This window comes from Silurus meridionalis, chromosome 4 (genome assembly GCF_014805685.1).
Source record: "Silurus meridionalis isolate SWU-2019-XX chromosome 4, ASM1480568v1, whole genome shotgun sequence".
Taxonomy (NCBI): domain Eukaryota; kingdom Metazoa; phylum Chordata; class Actinopteri; order Siluriformes; family Siluridae; genus Silurus; species Silurus meridionalis.
Genome location: NC_060887.1, coordinates 18419850 through 18445568, shown reverse-complemented (window position 1 = coordinate 18445568; position 25719 = coordinate 18419850). Strand labels below are relative to the sequence as shown.

The 25719-nt window shown below is 40.3% G+C and overlaps 1 protein-coding gene and 2 non-coding genes across 5 annotated transcripts; all 3 read right to left on the bottom strand.

Annotated features, from left to right (window-relative positions):
* Positions 1–265: 265 nt before the first annotated feature.
* gon4lb (gon-4 like b) lies at positions 266–19991 on the bottom strand. Of its 3 annotated transcripts, none has more exons than XM_046847488.1 (31): positions 19635–19991; positions 18309–18520; positions 17894–17998; positions 15864–16090; positions 15637–15711; positions 15464–15514; positions 15316–15366; positions 14359–14457; positions 14118–14240; positions 13860–14027; positions 13372–13585; positions 13035–13136; positions 12873–12913; positions 12677–12789; positions 9192–9393; positions 8877–8963; positions 8468–8615; positions 7488–7638; positions 7132–7282; positions 6837–6953; positions 4414–6594; positions 3975–4251; positions 3733–3896; positions 3398–3595; positions 3098–3241; positions 2606–2902; positions 2421–2534; positions 1943–2117; positions 1539–1848; positions 1229–1331; positions 266–1081 (listed from the first exon to the last, which is right to left on the bottom strand). In XM_046847488.1, the coding sequence occupies exons 2-31, from the start codon at positions 18511–18513 to the stop codon at positions 968–970; spliced, it is 6507 nt and encodes a 2168-aa protein (XP_046703444.1). In that variant the 5' UTR covers positions 18514–18520; positions 19635–19991; the 3' UTR covers positions 266–967. The 3 variants fall into 3 exon arrangements, with proteins under 3 accessions (XP_046703444.1, XP_046703446.1, XP_046703445.1); XM_046847490.1 differs by having other exon boundaries at positions 2421–2531; XM_046847489.1 differs by having other exon boundaries at positions 18309–18517; positions 19635–19707.
* A 3942-nt stretch (positions 19992–23933) lies between these two features.
* trnaq-cug lies at positions 23934–24005 on the bottom strand. The gene has a single exon. It is a non-coding gene; the product is annotated as a tRNA-Gln (tRNA).
* A 1433-nt stretch (positions 24006–25438) lies between these two features.
* trnaq-cug lies at positions 25439–25510 on the bottom strand. Its single transcript has one exon. It is a non-coding gene; the product is annotated as a tRNA-Gln (tRNA).
* Positions 25511–25719: the final 209 nt, after the last annotated feature.

The window sequence follows — 25719 nt, the reverse complement described above, 5'->3', positions numbered from 1 at the left end:
CTTCACTGTTGATTCTGATGGCCGAAAGTCAGATTTCCTAGCAGCATGTGATGAAATATGATTAGATTAAAACTAACAAACATACACAATTGGAACAGTGCAACTAAAAGAAAAACTATGAAATTATGAGTATAGACTATTGGGAATAATTGAATATGGATTCATGGGAAAAAAATAAAATGTAATTCAGTGATTCTGATCACGTGTGTGTTGGCCAGCAGAGAAGGCCTTGCTGGCACTGATGTAGTTATTTAGGAACTATTGCTTATGGACATATCTTAGTGTTTTATTTGATTAATAACTTTGAATGTCTGCAGTTTGGATGAAAAGACTTAACAGTGATAATATGTATCCTTGGGCTATTAACAATGTTCACTTGAGTGCTACAGACTATTTAACTATTGTTGCTGAGCATCGCTTCTTGGCCACAGTTTTTTGTCTTAAGATGATCTTTACTGCTGAAAAGAAAAAAGAATCACTGGATACAGTACAAAGCACACCCACCCAAATGTTCTCAAATATATATTCTGTGTTGACACTGAAGTGATATTTTTCTCTTTTACAGAGAAGTATTTTAATAATACTTTATAGACAATGGGGTTTTAAACTTTTTTCTCATCAAAAATTTATACATAGACAAGGAAAGAATTGTAAAAAATACTGTACATATTTAGGACTTGCCCAAATGCATTTATAATATATACATCTACTGTGAAGCAAATTGTAAAAAAGAAAAAAGAAAAAAGAATATTCCAATGTGAGGAAACAAGTAGCTGCCATTCTCAGTTCATAAGCTGGTGATAAATTAGGACTGCCCTGATAGCAGTTTGTTTAATAATTTCAGTTTTTATCGTTTTATCCATCGTTCATTGTGTTCCCATGGTTATTGTAGTCACGCTGGTTATAATTGTGGTTTAAGGGTGTTTCGCTGGTCTGGTAAAGGTGTATGCCCATTCTCAGTAGTGCATTAGTCTTGCTCCTCATCAGTAGCAGACTGCTGTTCGGTGGCCTCCTCATCTGAGCTAGCCTGATGAGCTGAGGTATGAAACAGGCGCATCAGGTCCCGAAATCTCTTGGAAACCTACAGAATGTTGTAGAAGTTACAATAATACACAAGCTGAAAATTCAGATGTTTATAATGTGGTATGGCTTTTATTCATAGAGCAATTTCAACACATCTAATGATCTTAATAAAATTGATTATTACGTTAAAAAAAATGACAAATACCTCACTGGGAGTTTTGTTGCCAAGCTGTGTGGACACCGACTCGAAGGTACTCTGACTGGCCCCCTGTTGCTGACAGGCTGTTAAAATGACCCGATCTGCCTCCCTGATAGCAGGGGCAAAAATCATTTGAAATTCAACTGTAAACAGTGGAATAATGTGCTGCCAATTTCCTACTTCTTATATTCAGAGATATATAGAGAACAAAATGTATTACTAATATACTGCACAACTTATGCAAAACAACATGAGCCACACAAAGTATAGAATTATTGAACGTAGTTGTAGAAACACTGATTATGTTGGTGCTGACCTGGTCCAGAGGACAACTTTCTCTCCACTGGGAGTAAGGGAGATGTTCTTGGCACAAACAGGTGTTTCAGATGAAGGACTCTGCCAGCTCTGCTGTGACGTGTCCCTCTCTCCTGACTGAGCTTGCAGACAGGTGTCTGAGTGTTCAGCAGCTGGAACCTGTTCTCCTCCTATAGACTTACTGGGAGAAGAGCACTGCTCCTTCTCTCCCTCCTTCAACTCCTCATCTTCCTCCTCCTCATCATCATCCTTTCCCTCAGGTATGGCTAAAGGGTCTGAGTCAATGCACTCCCATGCTTCACCTTCTCGCTCTGTTAGGATAATAAACTGGTTGGTCTTTCTTAGTAAAAAGACAGTTGACTATTACTTTAATGGACAAACAAAATGACTGGTGGATGCATAGACCTTGATGTGGACTGTTTGCCCCACTTCCAGACTCATCTTTTACTTCTGTCTCTATCTCTTTCTCTTCCTGTACTCCTTTTTCAGATTCGTCCCTTTCTTCCTGCTTCTCAGGTAAAGGGTCCGCTGTGGGGAACGAGTGATCACCAGTCTTCTGAGACTTGGAACTATCAGTACCCTAAAGTAGAACGAAACACACAGACACACATTCATTTTAAATAGAGGAACTGATAATATGATATTGAGATCACATGATGAAGTATATCACAAGGGTTTATAAGACCGACCAACACAATTATTACTACATCTGCTTAAAAATGCATTTTTATGTCCAAAATGCTTTAGATTTTTCTGTGTTTAATACAATCACATATTTGAAGCACCTAGCTGGTTATTAAATAAATTGCAAGCCATAACATATCAAATATTTTAGATTTATTTCTAAATACATAAAATAACTTATTTGTAAAACAAGACACACCTTAATTCCATGGCACAGAGGGCATGCTTTTCTCTTGTGTCGGCGATGCTTGGCATCATGGTTAGCGAAATGACAATGGCAGGGGCAGTGTTTCTCTGGCCACTCACAAGCCTGCTAAAGAGAACACAATAACAATTCTGCCTCTCCTTATTAATGATAAAGTAAATATAAAAACGCTGGCTTACCTTGTAGTTCCTTTGTGTGCCTAGTTCTTTTCTTTTTCTGCTCTTTCCTGTTATCTGGGGAATTTTGGCTGTTTCTTCTTCCTCCTCCAAATCAGGGAGTGTGACCTCCTCAAATCCACCACTTCCCAGACACACTCCTTCTCCTCCTTCCGTCATGTTCCCTCCATCCTCAGGCCAGATTGCTTCCTCAAACTGCCCTGGACGTGCCGGGAATGGACGGAGCTCATCAAAAAATAAAGAGAATTCTCCCTGCAGATGTGTGTGACCTTTAAGGAGGGTGGCCATCTGTGTTTTGAGCTAAGACACCAACAGGGAATAGTATTATTCAGAATACAAATGTACTGAATGCCATTATGGTACATGTAAATATTTTGAAGCTTCTGGTCTGGGCACAGTAATAGATGGATGGTTTGTGCTTATTTAAGTGTATAAAAAGTAGGTTTAGCCTAAGAATGAAATGGCATTTTTGTTTCCACTCATACTGTTGTTCACCTCTTCTAATCCTGCAGGAGTGGGGGTAGCTGCAGCCTGGAGAGCTTTCACAATCTTCTGGTAGTGAGAAGGATTTTCCCCAAAACTGATCTCCAGCTGCCTTAGGAACTTCCTGCTACGCTCAAAAGCTTGCTGCTCCTCAAACTAAGTATCAAAACATAAAAATCAGAAGTTACTTGTGTTGGGCTTCAATTCACTTCATTTCCAGCTTATCAAAAATTATGAAATAATTGAATGAAACAAAATGCTATATTGAATAAAAACATCTGTCAATTACTGAGTAAAGAATGAATGTTTTACCAGGCCACACTCCAGAGCCTGCTCTGGAAGAAGAAAAGCAGCAAAGTCCCTCAGCAAATCGGGCCAGTCTTTGAGCAAAGGTTTAAGCTGGCAGAAAAGCTCAACAGCACTACGACTCTCACTTCCCTGCTCAAACTCGTACAGCAAACTCAAGAATTCCTCAACCTTGCCTGGAGTGTCCTGAAAGGCCTCCCTTACCTAAGAAATTGAAACAGGGTGGAAAACAATAAGAACAGGTGCTGGCAGTGTAGTCAAACAACAGTATGTGTATCTAAATATGTTTTCATCCTGCAGATGTTAAAAAGTTCCTTTTAAAAGGTTAAAAGTCCACAGACCCTGTTAAGGTAGGACTGGGCATAAGCGATGTCCTTGCTCTCCCTCATCGGATCGTTTTCCAGTATGTGGTCATCACAGAGCAGGAGGAGTTTTGAAGTGTCCTTGCTACCCCGTTCCTGTCTCCGGCTTTTTCTAAGACTGCGAGGTGGGGGACGACCACGACCTACCAAAAGTATGACTGGGAATGATGCAGCAGCACATTCAAGTTATAGAGAAATATAAAATCATTTGCTGGACGGACCTCTACCACGTCCTGCTCCTTTCCCAGTGTTCTGTGGAGGGTCATCCTCTTGAGGTACATCTCCTTCAGGTATTTTTTCACCCACTTCCTCTGTAGGCTCCAGCTCTTCACCCTTCATTGCTACGTCCTCCTCATCTTCTGAATTTTCCTCCTGTGAGTTTTGAGAAATTGGTGAGGTTGGTGAAGTGGGCGAGTTTGGAGAGTTGTCCTCTTCTGAATCACCTTCCCCACATAACCTCCGCTCTGATGCTAGCCACGTCAGCTTCTCCATCGTCTCCTGCAGGATAAAGCCAAACAGAAAAATAAGACAAATTTTGTTGTCCTGAATACTACACAAGCCCTTTCATTTACCCACAACCTTTAGTGAAAGCTTATATTCACACATCCATCAGTTATCCTTAACACAAAATGAATCCTTTAAAAGCAGTGCACTACAAACCTGCAGTTCAGGGACTGAGAGAACAGATTCCTCTGATGCTGATGACATCACTTCCTCCTCATCTTCATCTTGTGTGAGCTCATCAAAGTCCTCCTCTTCCTCTTCACGCTCTCCATCTCCATCCTTCTCGTCATCATTTCCATCCCTTCCTCCATTCCCCTGCCTTTCTCTGCCACTATCTCCATCTCCTTTCTTCTCACCTTCATCATTTGCATCCCTCTCTCCACCTCCTCCACTTTCTTCATTCTGTTGCCCTTCTCCATTTCCTTTGCTCAACCCCTCTCCTCCAGCAGGAGTTTCCTGGTTTTCAGCACCAGAGGTATACGTGATCAACTCTGGTAAATCTTTTATGCTGCTTTGTCTTTGACTGCTATTTAAGTTAGCAAATGTAGTCATACCACCTCCCAAGTGGCTGCTAAAGTGTTCTCTAGTGTTTGGGCTGTCCTCAATCATATTCACTGTCTCTGTACTGCTCAGATTGGATTTCGGGCTACAAGAAGACTCAGACAGTGTAAGTAGGGGGCTTGCAAATAGAGCACTTGCCATATCTTCTCCGCCCATCTCTGCTCCTTTTTCCATATCATCTTTCCACAACTCATCATCACTCATTTCTGTACGTGGCAGAGCTGGGGTTTGACTTACAGCACCTCCCAAAGGCAGTCCAACAGTAATAAGTGATAAATGATCTTCTCTGAAACTTGGCGTGTTGGATGTAGAAAACATCTTCAAGCATTTTTGCTGAGGCACTTTGATGTCTCCTTTAGCAGAATGAACTTGAAGCTGATTTGGGATCGGACTGGTGATCGGCATTATAAAGGATTGCGTCGTGCTTACCTGTAAATCTGTTTGAAGTAGCATATGCTGACAATTACCTTTGAGTAGGTTAGAGTGAGCAAAGATGCCTTGAGGGCCAGTGGAGGATGGTGTAACTCGAATATTTCCACTTGTGGGTGCTAATGGACCACAGTCGGGGTTTGCTGTGCTTATGTTATTAACCACGGTATCTGGTAAGGGTTTGCTTTGGTGTTTTGACACTAATATATCACATTCAAATTCATCCTTTACTGTGGGCCCAGACTGTTCCCGATCGTTCAAAATTTGCATGCCAGGGCTTGATTTGAGGCTTTCAGTCATCTGAAGTGAAGGAGAAGGAGAGTGTAAAAAAAACACAGGACTAGACTTCAGTTTAACCTCACTGTCCACTGGCATCTTCTTAGTGTCTAAGCTTAACATTTTGACACTGTTACTAGGCAACTGTGGTCTAGACAGTGTTTCTGGGCAAGGCAGACTACTGACTGATTCAGTAAATAAATCCTGAGGAGGTGGAGTTTTAGAGGACTTGACTAATCCTTGCGAGTCTCCTGGTGCATGAAGTGGAGGAATCCCCAGTGAAGAGGAAGGTTGAATAATGAGCATAGGCTGAGCAGTGTTTAAAGTGTTTTCCATAATGTTACTGTATGTGCCAATAGGTGTTGTGCTGTCCAGAGTTACAGTAACATGAGGAAGTAGCTGGGTTGGATTAAACGGGGCAGGCTGAATGGGAAGCAGATTAGGCATGGTTAGCTTCCTAGGTACTTCTGCTTTCTTCTGCAAAAGCTTCATGCGTTTACCCACGCCATTAGTGGGGGCAGGTCTATTAGAGGCTACAGGTAGAGTTGAAGGTATCTGAACAGTACCTGGTGGCAAACTAGCAGGAGGCTCTGTAGGGTTAACACAGCCCAACTGTGGAACAATATACTGGAAATTGACAGGACCAGGAGAGTTTAGTGGAACTGTTCCATGAGCAGGGATTGTGGTTACCTGGGTCACTGGGAGAGCCTCATTCACTGGAATTAAGGAGCTCTGAGTCAATAGTATTACACCTTGTGAGGGGAGGGCTGCTGAAACTGGGGACAATAAATTAACTGCACCGATAGAGCATAAAGGGGCCTTTGCTAACGGTGTGGAAGCAGGACGTGTAAAACCGTGCAGAGGACGAGGTTTGGAGGGTCGAGCAGAACTGTACCGCTTTGCTGAAGGATGTAATGGCAGAGATAAACCTTTAGGAAGAGACAGCGGGTACTTTGTTCCCTCTGGAAAGGTGGGGAGAGGAGGTGAACCAGGAGTTTTCCTCATATCGGATAAGGTCCTCTCTTCCGTTTTTGTCTCAAACACTGCTTTATGTATGGATGGCATACTTTTCTGTTGGAAGTAAATATAAGATTATGTCAGCTCACTTTATTGATAGTAATTTATATATTTAATGGAAGTTTATTATAATATATTATTTATAATCGCAATATAATTGATTTATAATAATGTGTAAAAATCACAGTTTTCTGTCTTGCAAAAAACTGAAAGTAAATTCATGCAATGCTTCTGATTCGTTGTTATGAGCATTTGTGCCAAAATAATAGTTTTCATCTTTCTAAAGAGAACTGTACCAAAAGCCAGTTTGGCATGACATTCTTCTCTCTCTCCACAGGTGGGCGCTCTTCTCCTGGGATAACTGGACAACAGGCAACAGGCAGTTCGGGGACCACATGGTGTTGACAGTAAAACTGAAGAAGAGAAACAGTCAACACTGTAATCTCTGCTAAAGAAATATTGCCACCCATTTCATGTGAATGCAAAGAAAAATCTCTGAACTTAGCAAATAACATGAAGTCTACACAATGGAAAATTGTGCAAAAATCATATTCTCCTGCAGGTATAGTGAAATCATTAAGGATTAGGCACCTTGATGACGTTGTCTGCAGCCCTGTTCGAGCACTGCTCTTTCACACGTGCACGCAGCTGCTCTACCCTCTTAGGCTGAATAAGATACTGACTTATTAAATGGTAGGGGAATTCCGTCTCACTGAAATGCTTTAGCCCCAGAACAATCAGACTAAAGACAGAAATAAATGAAACACACAAAAAAAAGGGTTAAGTGATGGACAGATGGGGAAAAAAAGAGAAGATTACACTTTACTGAAACAATTACTCTGTGGAACACACCTGACGGTATGCCTTTAATTAGCTTAATTTTTTTAATGCTTTTTAGGCATTCAATAATACAATACACCCTTGAAAATTATGAATGATTGCCATACCCATCTTCTCCTTTTGTGTAAATAGTCTTGCTGCGTGGGCGTTGCGAAGTGGGATCCAGGCTGCAGTGGGGCAGTAACTCAGGGTACAAGAACACTGACCTGGTGGCAAACAGCCAGGCCAGGTGAGTGGGGAGTAACGGGTAGCGATGCACTGCAGAGACAGAAACACAAAGACTGTTTTGACACCACTGTACTGAATGTACTGACATTTACATTTTAAGAAAACATATTTCACCATAATAAGGTATAATTGTTTTATTCAAGTGGTGGCTTCATATAATGAAGTAAAGAGGTGCATATGGAAGGTGAACAATCATTTTCCATTGCAAACTTATAATTCCTCTTGCAGTAATGTTTTTAACAAGAAACCTATAAAAAGAAAGACAAAATGAACAAGTGTCTTTCAGTTCTGGTTAATATGAATCCAATATCAAATCCAAATGAGATGAACCAGAGATGACAAAAGATTTTTAGGGGCTCTCCAAAGACTAATTATACCGAAATGCGATTTCTCATGGAAATATTAAAATCAATGTCCCTTGAATAATCTGTCTGAATTTAGGTGAGAATAAAGGCTACTATAAAGATAGAAATATTTTTCATTGCCTCATTGGCAGATTTCTTAGAAATTGAGACGGAATTTTAAACTGTATTTTGACTCTTGAAGACAACCAAAAAACAAATCTTGTGGAAAAAAAACTTGTGACTCAGATATGTGCAAATTCATTTTAGAAAAACCCACGTTTTTTTATGCATGTACTGTATGTAATATAAAAATCATCAGTAAACATAAAAAATTAATGTGAAGGGTCTTTCTAGTGCACCAGACGTAGAGTTATTTAAATACAACTAACAACTTATGAAAAACATACACAGAACTTAAAAATAATATTAATAAAAATAATAATAATAATGATATTGTAAAATACAGGAAATCATGACTACCCTTCAAACATTTTTACCAGCATAAAATTACATACTTTTGCATGGAGAAAAGCGTATTTTCTCCAGCTCTTCCAGCAGGTCCAAAGACGGCTGCAGGTTATACACCCGAAACACACTTTTGAACTGAGGATAAACTAAAGCTCTCATCTGCTCTGCTCGCTCTGCAAATGACTTTAACTCCATCTAAAAACCAACACAGAAAACCAATCCAGCATGAATACTGTTCATCACAGATGAGATTTACTTAGATCAGTTAGGATACATCAAAATTCAATTACATCAAAAATCAGTTAGGATACATTACTTAACTATTAGGAGTAATGAGATCAAATCTACAATAAATCGGTTTTGGTGAAACACCTGATCATCTTCTCCCCAAAAATTCAAGTGAACTGCTTTTAATCCTACTCTTAATCAGTAGAGAGAATTGTCGGAGATATTTACCAAAAAGAGTTTGGTGGTGGTGGCCTGGCTCTGTAGTGCTGCAACAGAGCTAATCAGCATGTTCATCTGAGTCAACAACTGAACGTGCTGTAAGAGAAACACATACAGTGAACCCCTACAAGGATTATGAGAAGTAATAAAGGGTACTGTTAGATCAGGAAAAAGCAGGATGAATTCATTCAATAATTCACTGTGTCAGGTGATAATAGCATATGTCTGTAGTTACCAAATGATTCAGATGATCTGGGGAAAATACATTTGTATGTGTTTCTGCATGTTTTCTGTATATCTAATGTCAAGTTTCCATTCGCTTACCTGTTGGACTTGCTGTCTCAGCTGTTGTTTCTGATCAGGCATCACCATCAAGGTACAAGGAGGAGGGATGAGAATCATGGTAGGCCCTGGTACACTCTGGTGAGATCTGCTCTGGGGTTCTTGCTGCTGCTGGAGCGCATCCAGCTGCTCACGGACTGTATGCCTGCACATAGTCAGCATGTGGGCCAGTGGCTCCTCAAATCTGGGCACAGACAGGGAACAAATAAGAGCTTCTGTTCATAAAGATTGCTACTATGGTATTGCCTGCTTTTCCAAATCTTCATGACTTTCCTGTTCCTAAAATACATGCACTGTAATTTACCAAAAATGGGTCAGCTGATTTAGTGAGCCACTTCAAACAGGAAGCGAACAATTATCTAGTACGTCTCTGCACCATTCCAATTTGCCTTCACTGTAACTAAGAGGCCCAAACACCTTTCGGGATGAACTGACTGCACTCCAGGCCTCCTCACCCACCATCAGTGTCTGACCTCATTAATGCTTTTATGGCTGTATGAGCGAAGGTTATTAAAACACTAAAGAGAAACTAAACAAATGGGATGTGCTACAAACAAATGTATGCAATGGTATTTTAACCATACTGTTTATCTTAAAAGAAATTTACCATTTGATTTTAATCATTATTAATAATTGAGTTCTGCTTTGAGAAGGTTGATGGAGAAGTGCAGAGAAGGTCAGAAGAAGTTGCATTGTGTGTGTGTGTGTGTGTGTGTGTGTGTGTGAGAGAGAATTTAGAGAAAGCGTATTACAGGGTGCCGAGAGAGTAGTTGTGGTATTGTATGAGGAAGTCAGGTGTGTCAGAGAAGTATGTGAAGTTGGTGCAGGACATGTATGAGGACAGTGTAACAGCAGTGACGTGTGCAGTAGAAACGACAGACTGGTTCAAGGTGGCTAAACCCTTTCCTGTTTTCAGTGGAGATGGACAAGTCTCCGTGGACTATGATGTTTGCGGATGATATTGTGATTTGAGGTAAGAGTACAGAGCAGGTGTAGAAGAGCCTGGGAGGTGGAGGAACGTGCTGGAGAGAAGGGGAATGAAAGTCAGTAGGAGTAAGACAGAGTACATGTGTGTGAATGAGAGGGAGGGCAGTGAAGTGGTGCGGTTGCAGGGAGAAGAGGTGGTAAAAATGGAGGAGTTCAGGTACCTGGGGTCAACAGTGCAAAGTAATTGAGAGTGTGTTAGAGAAGTGAAGAAAAGAGTGCAGGCAGGGTGGAGTGGGTGGAGAAGAGTGACAGGAGTGATTTGTGATAGAAGAGTATCTGCGAGAGTGAAAGAAAGTTTATAGGACTGTGGTGAGACCTGCGATGTTTTATGGTTTAGAGACAGTGGCACTGACTAAAAGACAGGAGGCAGAGCTGGAGGTAGCAGAGCTGAAGATGGTTTTCGTTGGGAGTGACGAGGATGGACAGGATTAGAAATTCGTTTATTAGAGAGACAGCGCATGTAGAACGTTTTGGGGACAAAGTGAGAGAGGCCCGATTGAGATGATTTGGACATGTGCAGAGGATGGACATGGAGTACATCTATAGGAGAATGCTGAGGATGGAGCCACCAGGAAGGAGGAAAAGATGAAGACCAAGGAGGAGGTTTATGGATGTGGTAAAGGAAGACATGCAGGTAGCTGGGTTAAAAAGAGGCAGATGTAGAAGACGGGGGGGGTATGAAGACTGATGATCTGCTGTGGTGACCCCTAATGGGAGCAGCCAAAAGAAGAAGAAGAAAAAGCGTCCAGATAAATAATTCAACACTAATTCACTTTAATTAAATTTTTTATACTGTATTCAATTCAATTAAAAAAAAAAAAAAAAAAAAACACAAAACAAACTGTCTAAATACTTTATGAACCCAATGAACATTAAAGAAGTGCCTACAAATGCCTATGGGAATAAGACTCATACAACAATTTTACGGCACCATTATTTAGGGATCAAAGCCAGTCATTGTGAAGTTAAACAGAAGTCTTTGCTTTCTTAAAATCAGACAAACCCCAACAAGCACGCACACACACGGCTTAATGTCAACATGGAAACGATAAACACAGACGTCACTACCGCTCGTTAACATTTTGAGCTTCGAGCCAGGCAGGGGTTGAGTGCATGTTCCCAGAGCTACATGACGCACAAACACACTCAATTACTGGTCACTTGCTCTTTCTAATGGTGCATGACCACCTGAATAGCACTTATTATAGACAGACCAGGGTGCAGGTCTTTCAGGTTAAATAAGATGACTCCTGGAGAATCATTATATTTTTGAGTATGTTTTAGACGGAGTGAGGAAGTGCGTGTGTGTGTGCGTGTGTGTGTGCGCTCGCGCTTGTGTGTCAAGTGCACAGCTGCAATCTTATTCAGTACATGAGCTCTATTCCTGTCTGCTTTGCCTGGATTACCCCAAAATGAAAAACACACACAAGCCTTTCAGAGAACACATCAAAAAGAGGAAACAAGGAAAGAGGTTAACAGCTGCCCTCTAATCCAGTAACTAATGTCTACTAAAATCCTGTAAGTGTTCAGATTGCACTCGGGCCCAAGAAGTTTAAGAAATTAAGCATTTAACCGAGAGCTTTTTTTCCATTCCTCAGGCTAACACTTAACACTACATACTCACCAGCTGTCAACAGATAACAGAATTAAAAATATTCCCTATAATAAACAATTTAAAAAACACATGTTAGACAGCCAAGAGTTCCTTGATAGCTGAGCTATCCCTGGCTCTTTCAACAGGAAACACACTGTCACTATAACACACCTGTAGGCGATCACCAGAGGATAAACAACATCAGGGCTTATGTGAGTTTCAGCACGTATGCACTGTAGCTCAACAGTGTTCACACCTGGCTCTTGTTCTGCTACAAAGCAGGTGACACATTGAGCACTTTTCTCTGCCTCCCTACCCAAACAGACACAGCACTTCTCCGCTGCTCTGTCCCGAAGGGAGCACTGGGTGTGTATGGGCGAAAATTATATCAGGAACAGGTTTTAACTACAACTGGTCTGTGCTGTAGATTCTGTTAAAAATGGTTACTCAGTTATAAGATCGTACAGGCAGCAGTAAAACTACATGCTGAAAAAAACACCATAAGATGTTTGGACAGGTTGCTAATAATGAAAAGAGCCACCTGGCGTATGCTGAGATTATGTTTTGGTTAAATAGGGTTCACTGATTAAACTTGAGTAGATTGAGAAAAGCAGTCTAGCGGCATTTATGTTCCTGAAAACAGTAAAGATATTGGTATAATATGGGATTAGTGAATCCCTTCCTTTTGAATGACAGACAGCTTCTGTTATAGTACCATAATTTGCTCTACTGATTATGTGCCCTGAGGCACCCTCACTGATTCACAGATGCAGCAGCAGATGCTAAATAAAACCCAGTGTAAACAGAAAGTAAGAGAGATGACAGATGACAGTGTGTGTGTGTGTGTGTGTGTGTGTGTGTGGTGTACAGGTAAGATGCAGTGTACCGAATGGCTTGGGGAACATTGAATTTGGCAGCGCTTTGCGAGGACACTTTTTCCCGCTCCTCATCTTCCTCATTGGCGTCTTCATCCTCATTTACTCCCATATCTTCCTGGAACTAAGAATAAAACCAATGAAAGTTAGCAAAGAAAGATGGAAAATGAATAAGCATTTTTACGAGTGCCTTTACAATAATTTTACCGTTTCAAATAGCTCCTCCATGAGCTCATTAACTTCTTTCTCTATAGAAGTGAGAAAAAAAATATTCATATATTAACACAAGCAGGTTGTTCTGTCTACATTACAGAAATATGCAATCTCATACTTATAAAGAAATGAAAGTGAAGACCTGATGTAACTCACTGGTAATGCGAACTGCACGATCGTTGCGATAGTCCTCTAAATCAGGCTCATCAAGATCATCAAGAAAGTTATATTCAGGATCATCATCATCATCATCGCCCTCTTTAAAAATGAAACCATAAAAAGTGAAAAAGGGAAGAAATTAATTTTTAGTGCCATTTGAAGCATCACTGTATTTCACTTTAGTTCACTGAGCGTTGAAGAAAAGAAACAGCTCCTTATGATGTGCGTAGAAAGTGAAAAGTAAAGTCTTAAATAACACATGTGAAGCTTTCTATGCTAGATGCTTAGTTAATATAAAGTAAAGTGCAGCTCCATCTGTGGTTGCAGCTCTGACCTTCATTGTCTAGGTGTGAGGTCATAAGGCCCTGCAGCCAATGGCTCCACTCTTTATCCTCTGGTGCAGTGAGGCAGTTGTACATGTCTGGTGTGATGTCAGGAGCCTTAAGCTCGGCCTCCAGCTGGTCTAATGGGACATCCCTCAATGGACGCTTAGATCGTGTTCGGCATGCCATCAAACTTTTTTCTGCATTTTCACCACTACTCAAAGCCTAATACAGAGAGAGAGAGAGCGAGAGAGAGAGCGAGAGAGAGAGAGAGAGAGAGAGAGCGAGAGAGAGCATCCAAATAATTGGATAATTGTTGGCTACCAAGAGAAGTTCAATGTGAACTATGCTGCAATGTGTCTAATGTAAGATGACGCTGTAGAGCCTCAGCTAATGTTCTTGGCCTAACATTGAGCCTCTGTTGTAACTTGAACACTGCAGATTGAAGATTTCATAGAAGAAAGGTTTAGGAAAATCCATTTTCCAACAATCTCTATACCTGGTAAGGCTCTATGCAGAGGGGGTTGAGCTCCAGCTCTTCATCCACAGCATGCAGTTTCTCTATAAACGAAACAGTAGCTTTTGATGTACGGGAATGGACACCAGACTGGGACGGTGGAGCAGGAGGGCCCATAGGCACTGCTTCCACTCTTAAGTGTCTCTGTTTCTTAAAAAGAGAAAGAAAAAGAAAATGTGATGACTACTTAGATAAAGGTAATTTAAAGCATAGGAGTAATGTAAATCTGTGACATTATACCACTAGTGGGCTGTTGCTTTTTTCTTCATCGCACTCTGAGAGCTCTCCGGGTGTGGAAGTGCGAGCTCGTCTACTGATACTCGGTGATGAGGCTATGCTATCCAGGTCACTCTCAAGGATGGTCTGTGTGTCACAAATATTCAATCAATTGCATTAAAGGCTGCTTGCTGGAATAGCACCTTTTAATCAACTGAAAGTGTCTTCAGAAGAAGAAATATAATGAACAAGTGAGAGGTCACACCTCTTCTGCAGTCTCATCATCTTCATCCTCATCTGGATAATACTCCTCATCTGAAGAGTCCTCCTCATCCTCAAGAGGAATGTCCACAAACTGAGGAGGCTAAAAAGAAAGAATTTACAATGTTTTAATTTTGTTTAAGATCTAGAAGTTATGGCAGGCATTCAATCAGAACTGATTTCCAGACAATTTTGCTAGCTAATGATATCTGAGATTTAAGTCGAGCCAGTTCACGCACTGCTTCTTCGACAAGAAAACGCTGAGAAAATAAACAGCTTATGACTGTGGGCCTGATTTTGCTTGTGCATTAAGATGTTTTCTTGTGCAGCACAGTTTGTATCGTGTGCACGGACCTTCTTTTCCATGCATGTGCATTTATTTTTCATCTCACAGTTGTCTCTTACAGTGTGTGAGCTTCAATTACATTCATGCACGCCAAAACAGTTCTGACCTGTTGAGCATTAACAGCATTAACTTCAGCAATTTGAGCTACAGGAGCACGTCTGTTGGCCACCAGCCTTCGCTCTTCACGTGCATCAGTGAGCATTGGCCACCCATGACCATGTCGCCGGGTTTATCACTATTCCTTCCTTGGACCACTTTTGATAGATACTGACCACTGCAGACCGGGAACATCACACAAGAGCTGCAGTTTTAGAGATGCTCTGACCCAGTCATCACAATTTGGCCCATGTCAAACTAAAATCCTTACGCTTGCCCTTTTTTTCTGCTTTTAACACATCAACTTTGAGGAAAAAAAATAATTGCACTTGCTGCCTAATATATTCCATCCACTAACAAGTGCCAGGATGAAGAGATAATCAGTGTTATTCACTCACCAATCATAATGTTAAAATGTCAAAATGTTATGCCTTGTGTGTGTGTGTGTGTGTGTGTGTGTGTGTGTGTGTGTGTGTGTGTGTGTGTGTGTGTGTGTGTGTGTGTGTGAGAAAACAATACCTTTTTTTCTTTTGATTTCTTGATAGGTGAGATATTCCAGTTGGGAATCCCCTAAAAAAAGTGCCAAACACATATTTCAAATAATATCCATTAGTTCTATACAAAGAATGCCTTCAAATAGACAATAAAATAAACAGACCACACTCACCACCCCTTTCTCAACCACCTCTTTGAGCTTTGATCGTGTCATTTTGGGCTCCTGTGTTGACCAAAAATACCAAATAAAGCAGATATTAAGCACATGACTTACAATAGGAAACACAAAAATAGGAATTTGTCAGACTTGTTGACATAAACCATAAACAATGAAATGACACCTACAAACATGGGCATGTCCTGAGTCTCTCTGATAGCAGCTTTCATCATGGCTACTACATGTTCATTAGTGATCACCTCCTAAAATATAAAAACAAACACACACACACACACACACACACACACACACACACACACACACGATAACATATTGATGATTTAGATTTTTCTCTCTTCTTTAAGCTTATTACAACACAAAACTATAGAATGCACGTCAAGTCACCAAAACCTACATGGATTATACTGCGCACGTGACCTGATGTCAGGTTGTGCTGTTGAGACTTGATGGCTAGGTTCCGATCAAGTTTTCTAAACTCTGCCTCGCTGTCCTCATCCTGCTCAGATTCGACAACATCTTTCTCGTCTGCCGTTGCTCTACAATCATGTTTTAATGACTGTTTCATTGATTTTTCTCCACTCTTTCTCTTCAGCTGTTCAGGTTCACTGCTTCCCTCTTCATCTACAAGCAAAAAAAAAAACTGCATCACATTAGTATGCAACACATACATACATTCTAGGGCTGCAACAACTAATCGATAAAATCAATAATAATCGATAATGAAATTCGTTGTCAATGAATGCCGTTATTATTATACTTCTGGACGGTCTCACTGTATCTGTTCTGTTGTGACCCGCGAGCATCAGGTTGCACAATCAGCTCGCTCTCGACATAGTGATGGATTCAACTAAAACGGTGCGAACAACAGCAGCAGAAAATAATTACATTTTAGTCACTGTTGTGGTTTTAAGCAAATGACAATGCATTTGTACACCAATGCATATTTTTTTCTTTCTTTTTAAATCAAGCCTGTGAGTTTACTGCGTTTCTCCGTTTCATTCTCTTTTTAAAGCATTTGTCTACTACAACAGTAACTTATCTGTTTTCAAACGTGATTTGCTGCGACTTTACTACGTTCAAATGCTTGTTTTCAATGTTTGTATATTTAATTTATGCATACATCATTTAATATTATACAAAATTTTATTAATTATATATTCTAGATGATTATACCTTCACAACTAAACAAAATGTCTGTGCGTTGTTTGTTTACAAAAATTGTCAAAACAATGTTGCGTTATATTTTATATTGATTATTTTAAACATAGTTGTCATCTGCAATTATCATTAAAAACAATACAAATGTTGATTTTCACAAATTGCTTCACCTTTTACAGAAAAAACCCAGCATGAGTGAATTTGTTCAAGGAGAAATCCCCCCATGCGCTTCTTAACAAGCGGCCACTATAAGCTTTAAAATGGCAAAATTAAACATAATTAAACCCAATTTGTAGCTTTTGCATTTTTTAAGTACACTTTCTATACACAAATACCCTGAATTAAGGTTTTATATAGTTATAATAAGCAAAACATTACCGTAATTTCCGGACTATAAAGCGCACCTATATATAAGCCGCACCCACTGAATTTGACAAAGATTTTTATTTTAAACATAAATAAGCCGCACCTGTGTATAAGCTAATGAACTTTACACAGGCTTTGACAAAAGACAGTGTCTGGTACATGGTGTAACAGGTGAAATATGTTGCACTTCCTTTAGGAGCATAGCGGTATTTTGGGAAAAGCCTGCCGCCGCATTCTTCCGCTATTACTGCATGTGTGGAGACTGAGGAATATGTCCTTATTATTTTCTGATGCTCATTTCTAAGTTTCTTTGACTAACCCGTAACGCTGTTGCCAAGAAAAATAAAAAAGCACGAGTTTTGGAAACCTGTCTGTGATTATATGATTTCTGTTGTAACTGGAGTTAGTGAGCTCTCCCTTCACCCAGACTCAACGTGCTACAACGGCTTGTATCTAAACAGTAGCCGACCAAGTAAGTCATTGTTCACTGTCTTCCTCCTTCCTTTCACAACTATTTCTCTCAAGAGTTTATCTTTCGGCATCGTCGTGCGTTTAAAAAAAACTTTTTTTCTCCCGAAGCCGTGCAGCTCAGAACACAGGTGAGGTGCGTTGCTTCCGCTCGAAATTTCATTGGTCTAATGTTATGGGGTTCAGTTTTTTGGCTTGAAGTTTGTGAAACCGGGAAAAACCCAGGAAAAAATCCATAAATAAGCCGTTTCGTTGTTTAAGCCGCGGGGTTCAAAACGTGGGGAAAAAGTAGCGTCTTATAATCTGAAAAATACGGTAATTAATTTATGGAGAAAAAAAAAAAAAAAAAAAAGGTCAGATTAATTGATTATTTAAAAAAAAATCACTAGTTGCAGCCCAAACACATACTACATGCATACATATTTTACTGACCCAGTGTGATGACCAGTCCCAGCTCTGTGTCCACCTCTGATTGAAGTGGGCATGACTCCGGACTGCTGGAAGACTGTACCATGTCAAGCTCACTTTCAACATTACCTGAAAGAAAGAAAGAAAAAAAGAAAGAAAGAACGAAAGAAAGAATTTTTAGTATCAAAAACCTATAGAAGGTTTAAGACTAATTAGAAAGTTCAGGTAGATAGTTCTCTATATCTATCAACTAGACAGTTCTCTTTACAACCAGCATGAAAACAGAATTGGAAAGAATATAATTTGCTAACTGGTTTGACATGATTTTAGATTTGCTGGCCTCTCACATGTGTGAATTAGAATCCCTTCACTGGGAGTAGAGTCAAAATGAATAGATCAGAACATATACAATCATGTCTGCAATTTCTATATACTGCACCTGTTTCTTGGCCATGACAGCGAATTCTAAAAGAATGCCTTTTGGGAGAAGATGTATTTGGGACGTATCTCTTGCTGGGAGAAAAACTCCTCTTCTCTGGGCTGAAGGTGTGTCTGTGTTCAGCATAGCCTCGTGGCTCCCTCCTGGCACTCATTGCATGTATAGGATCTGAAGAGCTGGATTTTCGTTTCCGGCCTGTTTTCATCTCGCTTCTAAAGATAATGAAGATAAATAATCACAGAAAATCAGCTTGTCCATTTTAATTTTCTAGACGGTTATTCTTCATGTGATTTTACCCGGAGCCTATCTTTCTAAATGTTGCACAATCATGTGGCAGTAAAACCATTGCCCCATTTTCTGTAGAATTAATATTCTGATCAAAGTATAAAAATGGAAACAAGTGTTACATGGGGGTGGGGGGTCTCCTTGACGTGTCTCCTTGACGTGTCAATGACGTGTCTCCTTGCTTAAAGGAGTCTGTTAACAACAGGGTTGCCAGATTGGGATCGTTTTTCCAAATATTTTAAAGGTCTAGTTTTATAGCAAATAATAATAAAAAAAGGTTAAGTTTATTATGTTTCTCACATATATGTAGGAATATGCATAAGATTTATGACATATAATGTAATGCCTGGAAATGGGGAAAGGGTTTATGAATGTCTTTATGTCATGTACGTTACAGCTTCAGGTCCTTTGTATGGTTGAGATGTATTTGAAAGAGGTTTTACTGAAACCTGGTAACCCTGATTAATGATCTGGCTCTGAACACAGTTACACAAAGGTAGATAGAAAACTGCTCAAAACTGTTAGTATCTTGTCCACTGTCCCTGGATAATAGAAGATAAATAAAGCAGAAGATAAGTGGGATAGTGACTGATCTCGACCGTTTGTGTCGTCCTTCTTCCCAAGATCTATAGCCAGGAGCTGCTCTGGGGTTATAAGAGAGTTCTAACTTAGTGTCCATTGTTAACTTCCTACGAAGACTGTTTAGGCAGATCAACTCTTCTGGTGTTTTATTTAACTATAGTTAGTTAGTTAGTTAGTTAGTTAAACAGCTAGCGAGGTGTTTGGGCAGGTGATGAGTTGTGCGATAAACACAGTCACATCAACTACATATTGCTCCTGGTGCTACAAACCTCTGCTTCATCTGTTTGTATCAGGATGCAGCTCAGTTAGTAAACAACATGCACAAAGAGAGTCAAGCTTCCCTTCTGCGGTAAAATTCTACCTCAAAGTAGGTTTTTTTTACACAAGACTAAACAGTCTCTCTCTCTGTTATATATAGCTGTTTTTCTTTCATTCCTTGTGAAACAATACATTACTTACCCTAACGCTGATATTAGTAGCCATCAGTAGTTAGCAAACCGGGCCACAACAAAATGACGCTTGGCGGGTGTTACAAACATTTTCTTCCGCCAAGACTACAGGCTGAAATAATCAGTACCGCCCCCTGCAGGACAACCTCCATGTACCCGCAGAGCGCGCGCAGGACCTGGAGCTGCAGCTGATTCACAGTCAGGACTGAAATGCTCATGGAGCGCTATCACTGTGATCTGAGTTTTCAATTCAATTTTCATTTAAGTGTGCTTTAAGGGCATGAAATTTTTTTTTACTTTTTATTAATAAAGTAAGTGAGATAATAAATAAGATGCATTTAGTGGATAATTAAATAAAAGTAAAATGGCAAATCTTCTTCTCCTTTCGGCTGCTCCCATTAGGGGTCGCCACAGCAGATCATCCGTCTCCATACTGCCCTGTCCTCTGCATCTGCTTCTTCCACATCTATAAACCTTCTTCTTAATCTTCCTCATTTCCTTCTTCCTGGTGGCTCCATCCTCAGCATTTTCCTACCAATGTACCCCATGTCTCTCCTCTGCACATGTCCAAACCATCTCAATCTCGCCTCCCTCACCTTGTCCCCAAAACGTCCTACATGCACTGTCCCTCTAATAAACTCGTTTCTAATCCTGTCCATCCTCGTCACTCCCAACAAAAACCTCAACATCTTCAGCTCTGCTACCTCCAGCTCCACCTCCTGTCTTTTAAATAACTCCTGCTATCACTCTTCTCCACCCACTCCACCCTGCCTGCACTCTTTTCTTCACTTCTCTAACACACTCTCCATTACTTTGCACTGTTGACCCCAGGTACCTGAACTCCTCCACCTTCTCCACCTCTTCTCCCTGCAACCGCACCACTTTACTGCCCTCCCTCTTATTCACACACATGTACTCTGTCTTACTCCTACTGACTTTCATTCCTCTTTTCTCCAGTGCATACCTCCACCCCTCCAGGCTCATTTGAACCTGCTCCCTACTCTCACCAAAAATCACAATATCATCTGCAAACATCATAGTCCATGGAGACTCCTGTCTGACCTCGTCCGTCAACCTGTCCATCACCACTGCGAACATGAAAGGGCTTAGCGCTGATCCTCGAAGCAGTCCAACCTCCACCTTGAACCAGTCTGTTGTTCCTACTGCACACTTCACTGCTGTTACACTGTCCTCATACATGTCCTGCACCACCCTCACATACTTTTCTACTCCTATCCACATCCTGCTTTACCATCTTCACATCATATAACGTTCTCTCTCATTTTTCTCATCCATCAGCTGCTCAAAATAGTCCCTCCATCTTCTCAACACACTCTCCTTACTAGTCAACACATTTCCATCTCCATCTCCATCCTTTACTGCTCTAACTTGCAGCACATCATTTCCAGCTCGGTCCCTCTGCCTGGCCAATCGCTACAAATCCTTTTCTCCTTCCTTAGTGTCCAACTTCTTATACAGCTCCTCATATGCCTTTTCCTGGCTTTCTCCACATCCCTCTTCACCTGCTGCCGCATCTCCTTGTACTTCTGCCTACTTTTCTCATCTCTCTGTAGATCCCAATTCTGTTTTGCCAACCTCTTTCTCCTTATGTTTTCCTGAATGTCCTCATTCCACCACCACGTCTCTTTGTCTTCCTTTCTATTTCCAGGTGTAACACCAAGTACCTTTCTAGCTGTCCAATCATCCAGCACCTCCTCACCACCACCCAGCCCCTGAACCTTACACTACAGTCTTTCTCCTTCAGTTTCCACCATCATATTTTTTTTTTGTTTTCACTCTACTCCTCTTCTTCTTCACCCTCAGAACCATCCTACAGACCACCATCCAACAGTGTCTAGCTACACTGTCCTCTGCCAACACCTAACAGTCTCCAATCTCCTTCAGGTTGCATCTCCTACATAGAACATAGTCCACCTGTGTGCACCTTCCTCCACTCTTATACGTCACCCTGTGATCCTCCTTCTTCTTAAAATAAGTATTCACAACTGCCATTTCCATTCTTCTGGCAAAATCTACCACCATCTGCCCTTCCATATTCCTCTCCCTAATACCATACATACCCATCACCTCCTTATACCCTCTGATACACTTCCTAAGTACACCTTTGACCACTTTATCTAACTCCTTCTCCTCCATCTCACAACCCACTTGTGGAGCATAAGCACTGATGACATTTATCATCACCCCTTCAACTTCCAGCTTTATGTTCATCCCCCTATCAGAAATGTGGAAGATCTTCACCTCCACTACACTCTTACTGTACTCTTCCTTCAGAATCACCCCTACACCATTTCTCTTTCCATCCACACCATGGTAGGGGGTGTGGGGTGTGGGCGGAGTTTGTGTCCCAAAAGCCGCCTTATTTATTTGTGCTTCACTGTGATTGTATTCACCTCTGATCGGTTGAGGTGAGACAATGTGAGACTGATTTTACTCCACAACTTAAATTAAATACGCGAACGACATACATGTAAACAGCGATTAAGAGAAAAGTCGGGATTATTTAGAAAATACGGCACAAAAGACTTCACAAAAAAAAATTATAAAAAAAAATGTTTATAGACATGTACAGAAACGTGTCTCCTGGTTGTCCTGCAAAGACTTTCACGGCAGTCTCCCGAGACAATCAGCCTCTAAGGAGACACGTTACATTCCGGGAGATGGCGCTGACTCCGGACAGTGTTCCCCCGTTCACCATCCCCCCGCGGTGTGCGCTCGCGGCTCCTCGGGTTTCTGCTGCTCCTGCTCCGGAGAGAGGACTTTACCGCCTCCGCCACACGACCACTGCCGAACCGCAGTCAGTGTGCACTCCAGCAGACCCGGCGGCCATGGCTTTACTACACCTCGCAAAAGTCACCACTCCGTATGGCTTCGTTACTTTGGCAGAGAGACCCCGAGTGCGCAGACGGGAATCGCTATTTTTCGACCACACACGTGACCTTTTACCGGGAAGGAACGACCACACAGACCAGCTGAAGCTTTAACACTTCTTATTTCTCTTCGGTTTGCACCGGAAACGACTCTTTTCAGGATTGTCATAGGATTGTTGCGGTTTATGTTTCTACATGTGAGAGTTTGAATGGTTATTAGATATCAATTCCAGCATTTGCAATAAATCCATATTTGATTTGTTCATGATGAAACACAACAGTCCTACGGAGATTTGAAGTCGGATTGTTAGATCCAGACTCAAACAGAGTAATAACTATTCCACCATGAGTACTGAGTGAACGCTGCTGGCAGAAGTACAGAAGAATTCGGATTTAAACCGGTCACCAGACAAAGCAAACAACAAACGTAAACATTGGTGTTGATGTATTGACATGACATTGTAAATAAGTCGCAATATAATGCATGTAAAGATGAAGGAAACAGGAAAAAATATTACAAATTTGGAGTATTATTCATCACATTTAATTGTTAGGTTATTTATTATGATTTGCCTATTAGTGTTGAACAGTGCGAATTGCTAGATACTTGTTAGAAACATTATGTTGTGGAATAAATATTGGTTGCAAATATTAGCAATAATACACAATCATCAAATAAAGCTAAATAATGTATTTTATTAATGTGGACGGTTTATTATTCTACTTGGGTTTTAAATGTTATTATACTTTTTTCAGAATTACTGTGGAGTTCTGACCAAACACAATAGACTCAGACATGCATTTAGCTTTTTGACATATTTAAAACAATAAAAAAAATACGAATTTGCCAGATTGCACTGGGTTTAATTGTTTTTGCATTGCATTTTGCATTTGCATTGTTTTAATTGTGTGTGTGTGTGTGTGTGTGTGTGTGCATCGTGGCGAATTGTGCTTGATTTGAGACTTGGCGCATCAGTAAAACAAATGTTTATTGATTACAAAATATTTTTTGGTGTAGTCTTTTTTTTTTATCTGGGTAAAGAAAGGACGTTTTAATTTTGCCTCTTTTATATGTATTATTTATTTTATTTTTACTTCAATAAATAGGGGCAAACATCATTTTTGAATTGCGTTTTCATATAATTAGTGCCGATAAAAATTATTTGCGTTTAATGTATTATTAACGTGTTGCAGCCCTAATATTATATATATGATAACATTTTGATTCAACTATACCTTGCACAGTAACAATATAGTTGAATCTAATCAAAATCAAATCAAATTTATACATTTAACGTGTATATATATATATATATATTCAGACTGCGGGGCAAGAGTCCTGATCAATCTATACCAAACTCAAGCATACATTTTCTATGTATTGACTCAATATAATCTGCACGCATAAAGATACACTCAGGTCCCACCGAGATTTGAACTCGGATCGCTGGATTCAGAGTCCAGAGTGCTAACCATTACACCATGGAACCATGTGGAGGAAGCATACCGCCGACAGTCACACAGTATCTACATCAGAAGCGGGGACTGAATCAGTACACTTGAGAAACATAATAAACAAGAGTTATGATAAAAGCAAAAATAAAAAACCCTCTCTCTTTGGGCCAGCAGACATTTTTAGGGTTTATTATATTCAAATTTTTGAGATGCACCTGACCTATATTTACAATGCTTTTATTTATATATATATATATATATATATATATATATATATATATATATATATATATATATATATATATATATATATATATATATACACTATATTGCCAACAGTATTTGCTTATCTGCACACACAAGCAAATTAACTTCCGATTCTTAATCAATGGGGTTTAATAATATGATTTTGGCCCTTTGCAGCTATAACAGCTTCAACTGTTCTGGGAAGATTTTCTCTAATCCATCCCAAAGGTGTTCTATAGGGTTGAGGTCGGGACTCTGTGGAGGCCAGTCGGGTTCTTCCACACCAAACTCACTTATCCATGTCTTTATGGGCCGTGCTTTGTGCACTGGTGCGCAGTCATATTGGAAGAGGAATGGCCATTACCAAACTCTTCCCACAAAGAGCACGAAATTGTCCAAAATGTCCTGGTATGCTGAAGCATTTAGAGGTTCTTTCACAGGAACTAAGGGGCCGAGCCCAACTCCTGAAAAAAAAAGCCCACATCATAATCCCCCTCCACCAAACTTAACACTTGGCACAATGCAGTTAGACAAGTACTGTTCTCCTGGCAGCCGCCAAACCCAGACTCGTCCATCAGATTCAGATCACTTAAGAGAACACGTTTTCACTGCTCTATAGTCCAGTGGTGGCGTGCTTTACACCATTACATCCGATGCTTTGCATTGTACTTGGTGATGTAAGGTTTGTATACAGCTGCTTGACCATGGAAACCTATTCAATTAAGCTCTTTACGCACTGTTCTTGAGCTAATCTAAAGGCCATATGAAGTAAAATACCCCTAAAAGTTGACTGTGAAATATTTAGTAGCAAGGAAACTTCATGACTGGACTTGGATTGCACAGGTGGCATCCTATCATGGTACCATGATAGAATTCACTGAGCTCCTGAGAGGGACCAATTATTTCACAAATTTTTGTAGAAGCAGTCTGAATGCCCAGGTGCTTCATTTTATACACCTGTAACCATGGAAGTGATTGGAACACCAGAATTTGATAATTTGAATGATTTAATGATGAACTACAGAGCCTATAAAGATTGGGTTTTAATGAATCACATTTAGTCACATAAGGTATTACATTTTTATCAATTTTCCAAAAATGTGTCTGAAAGTCTTTTCCAGAATGAGTCCTGATCAAACAATGCCAATCTTAAGCATATATTTTTCTCTTTGACTAATTTGCACTAAAACTTTATATAACCTGCACGCATAAAGATACACGCAGGTCCCACCGAGATTTGAACTCGGATCGCTGGATTCAGAGTCCAGAGTGCTAACCATTACACCATGGAACCACATGCATCGAGCTATAGATCCATCCATCCTGCAACAGTCACCCGGTATCTAGTTCAAAAACAGGGACCAAATTAAACTGTGAAAACATTGCCTTTTTTTTTCGCCTAAAACCAGTGAATCGACATAAGTTACAACTTTAAAATACACTCGCAAAAATACTCAGTATTTACATTTACACTTCGTTTCAAAATAAGTCAAAGGGTTTGCT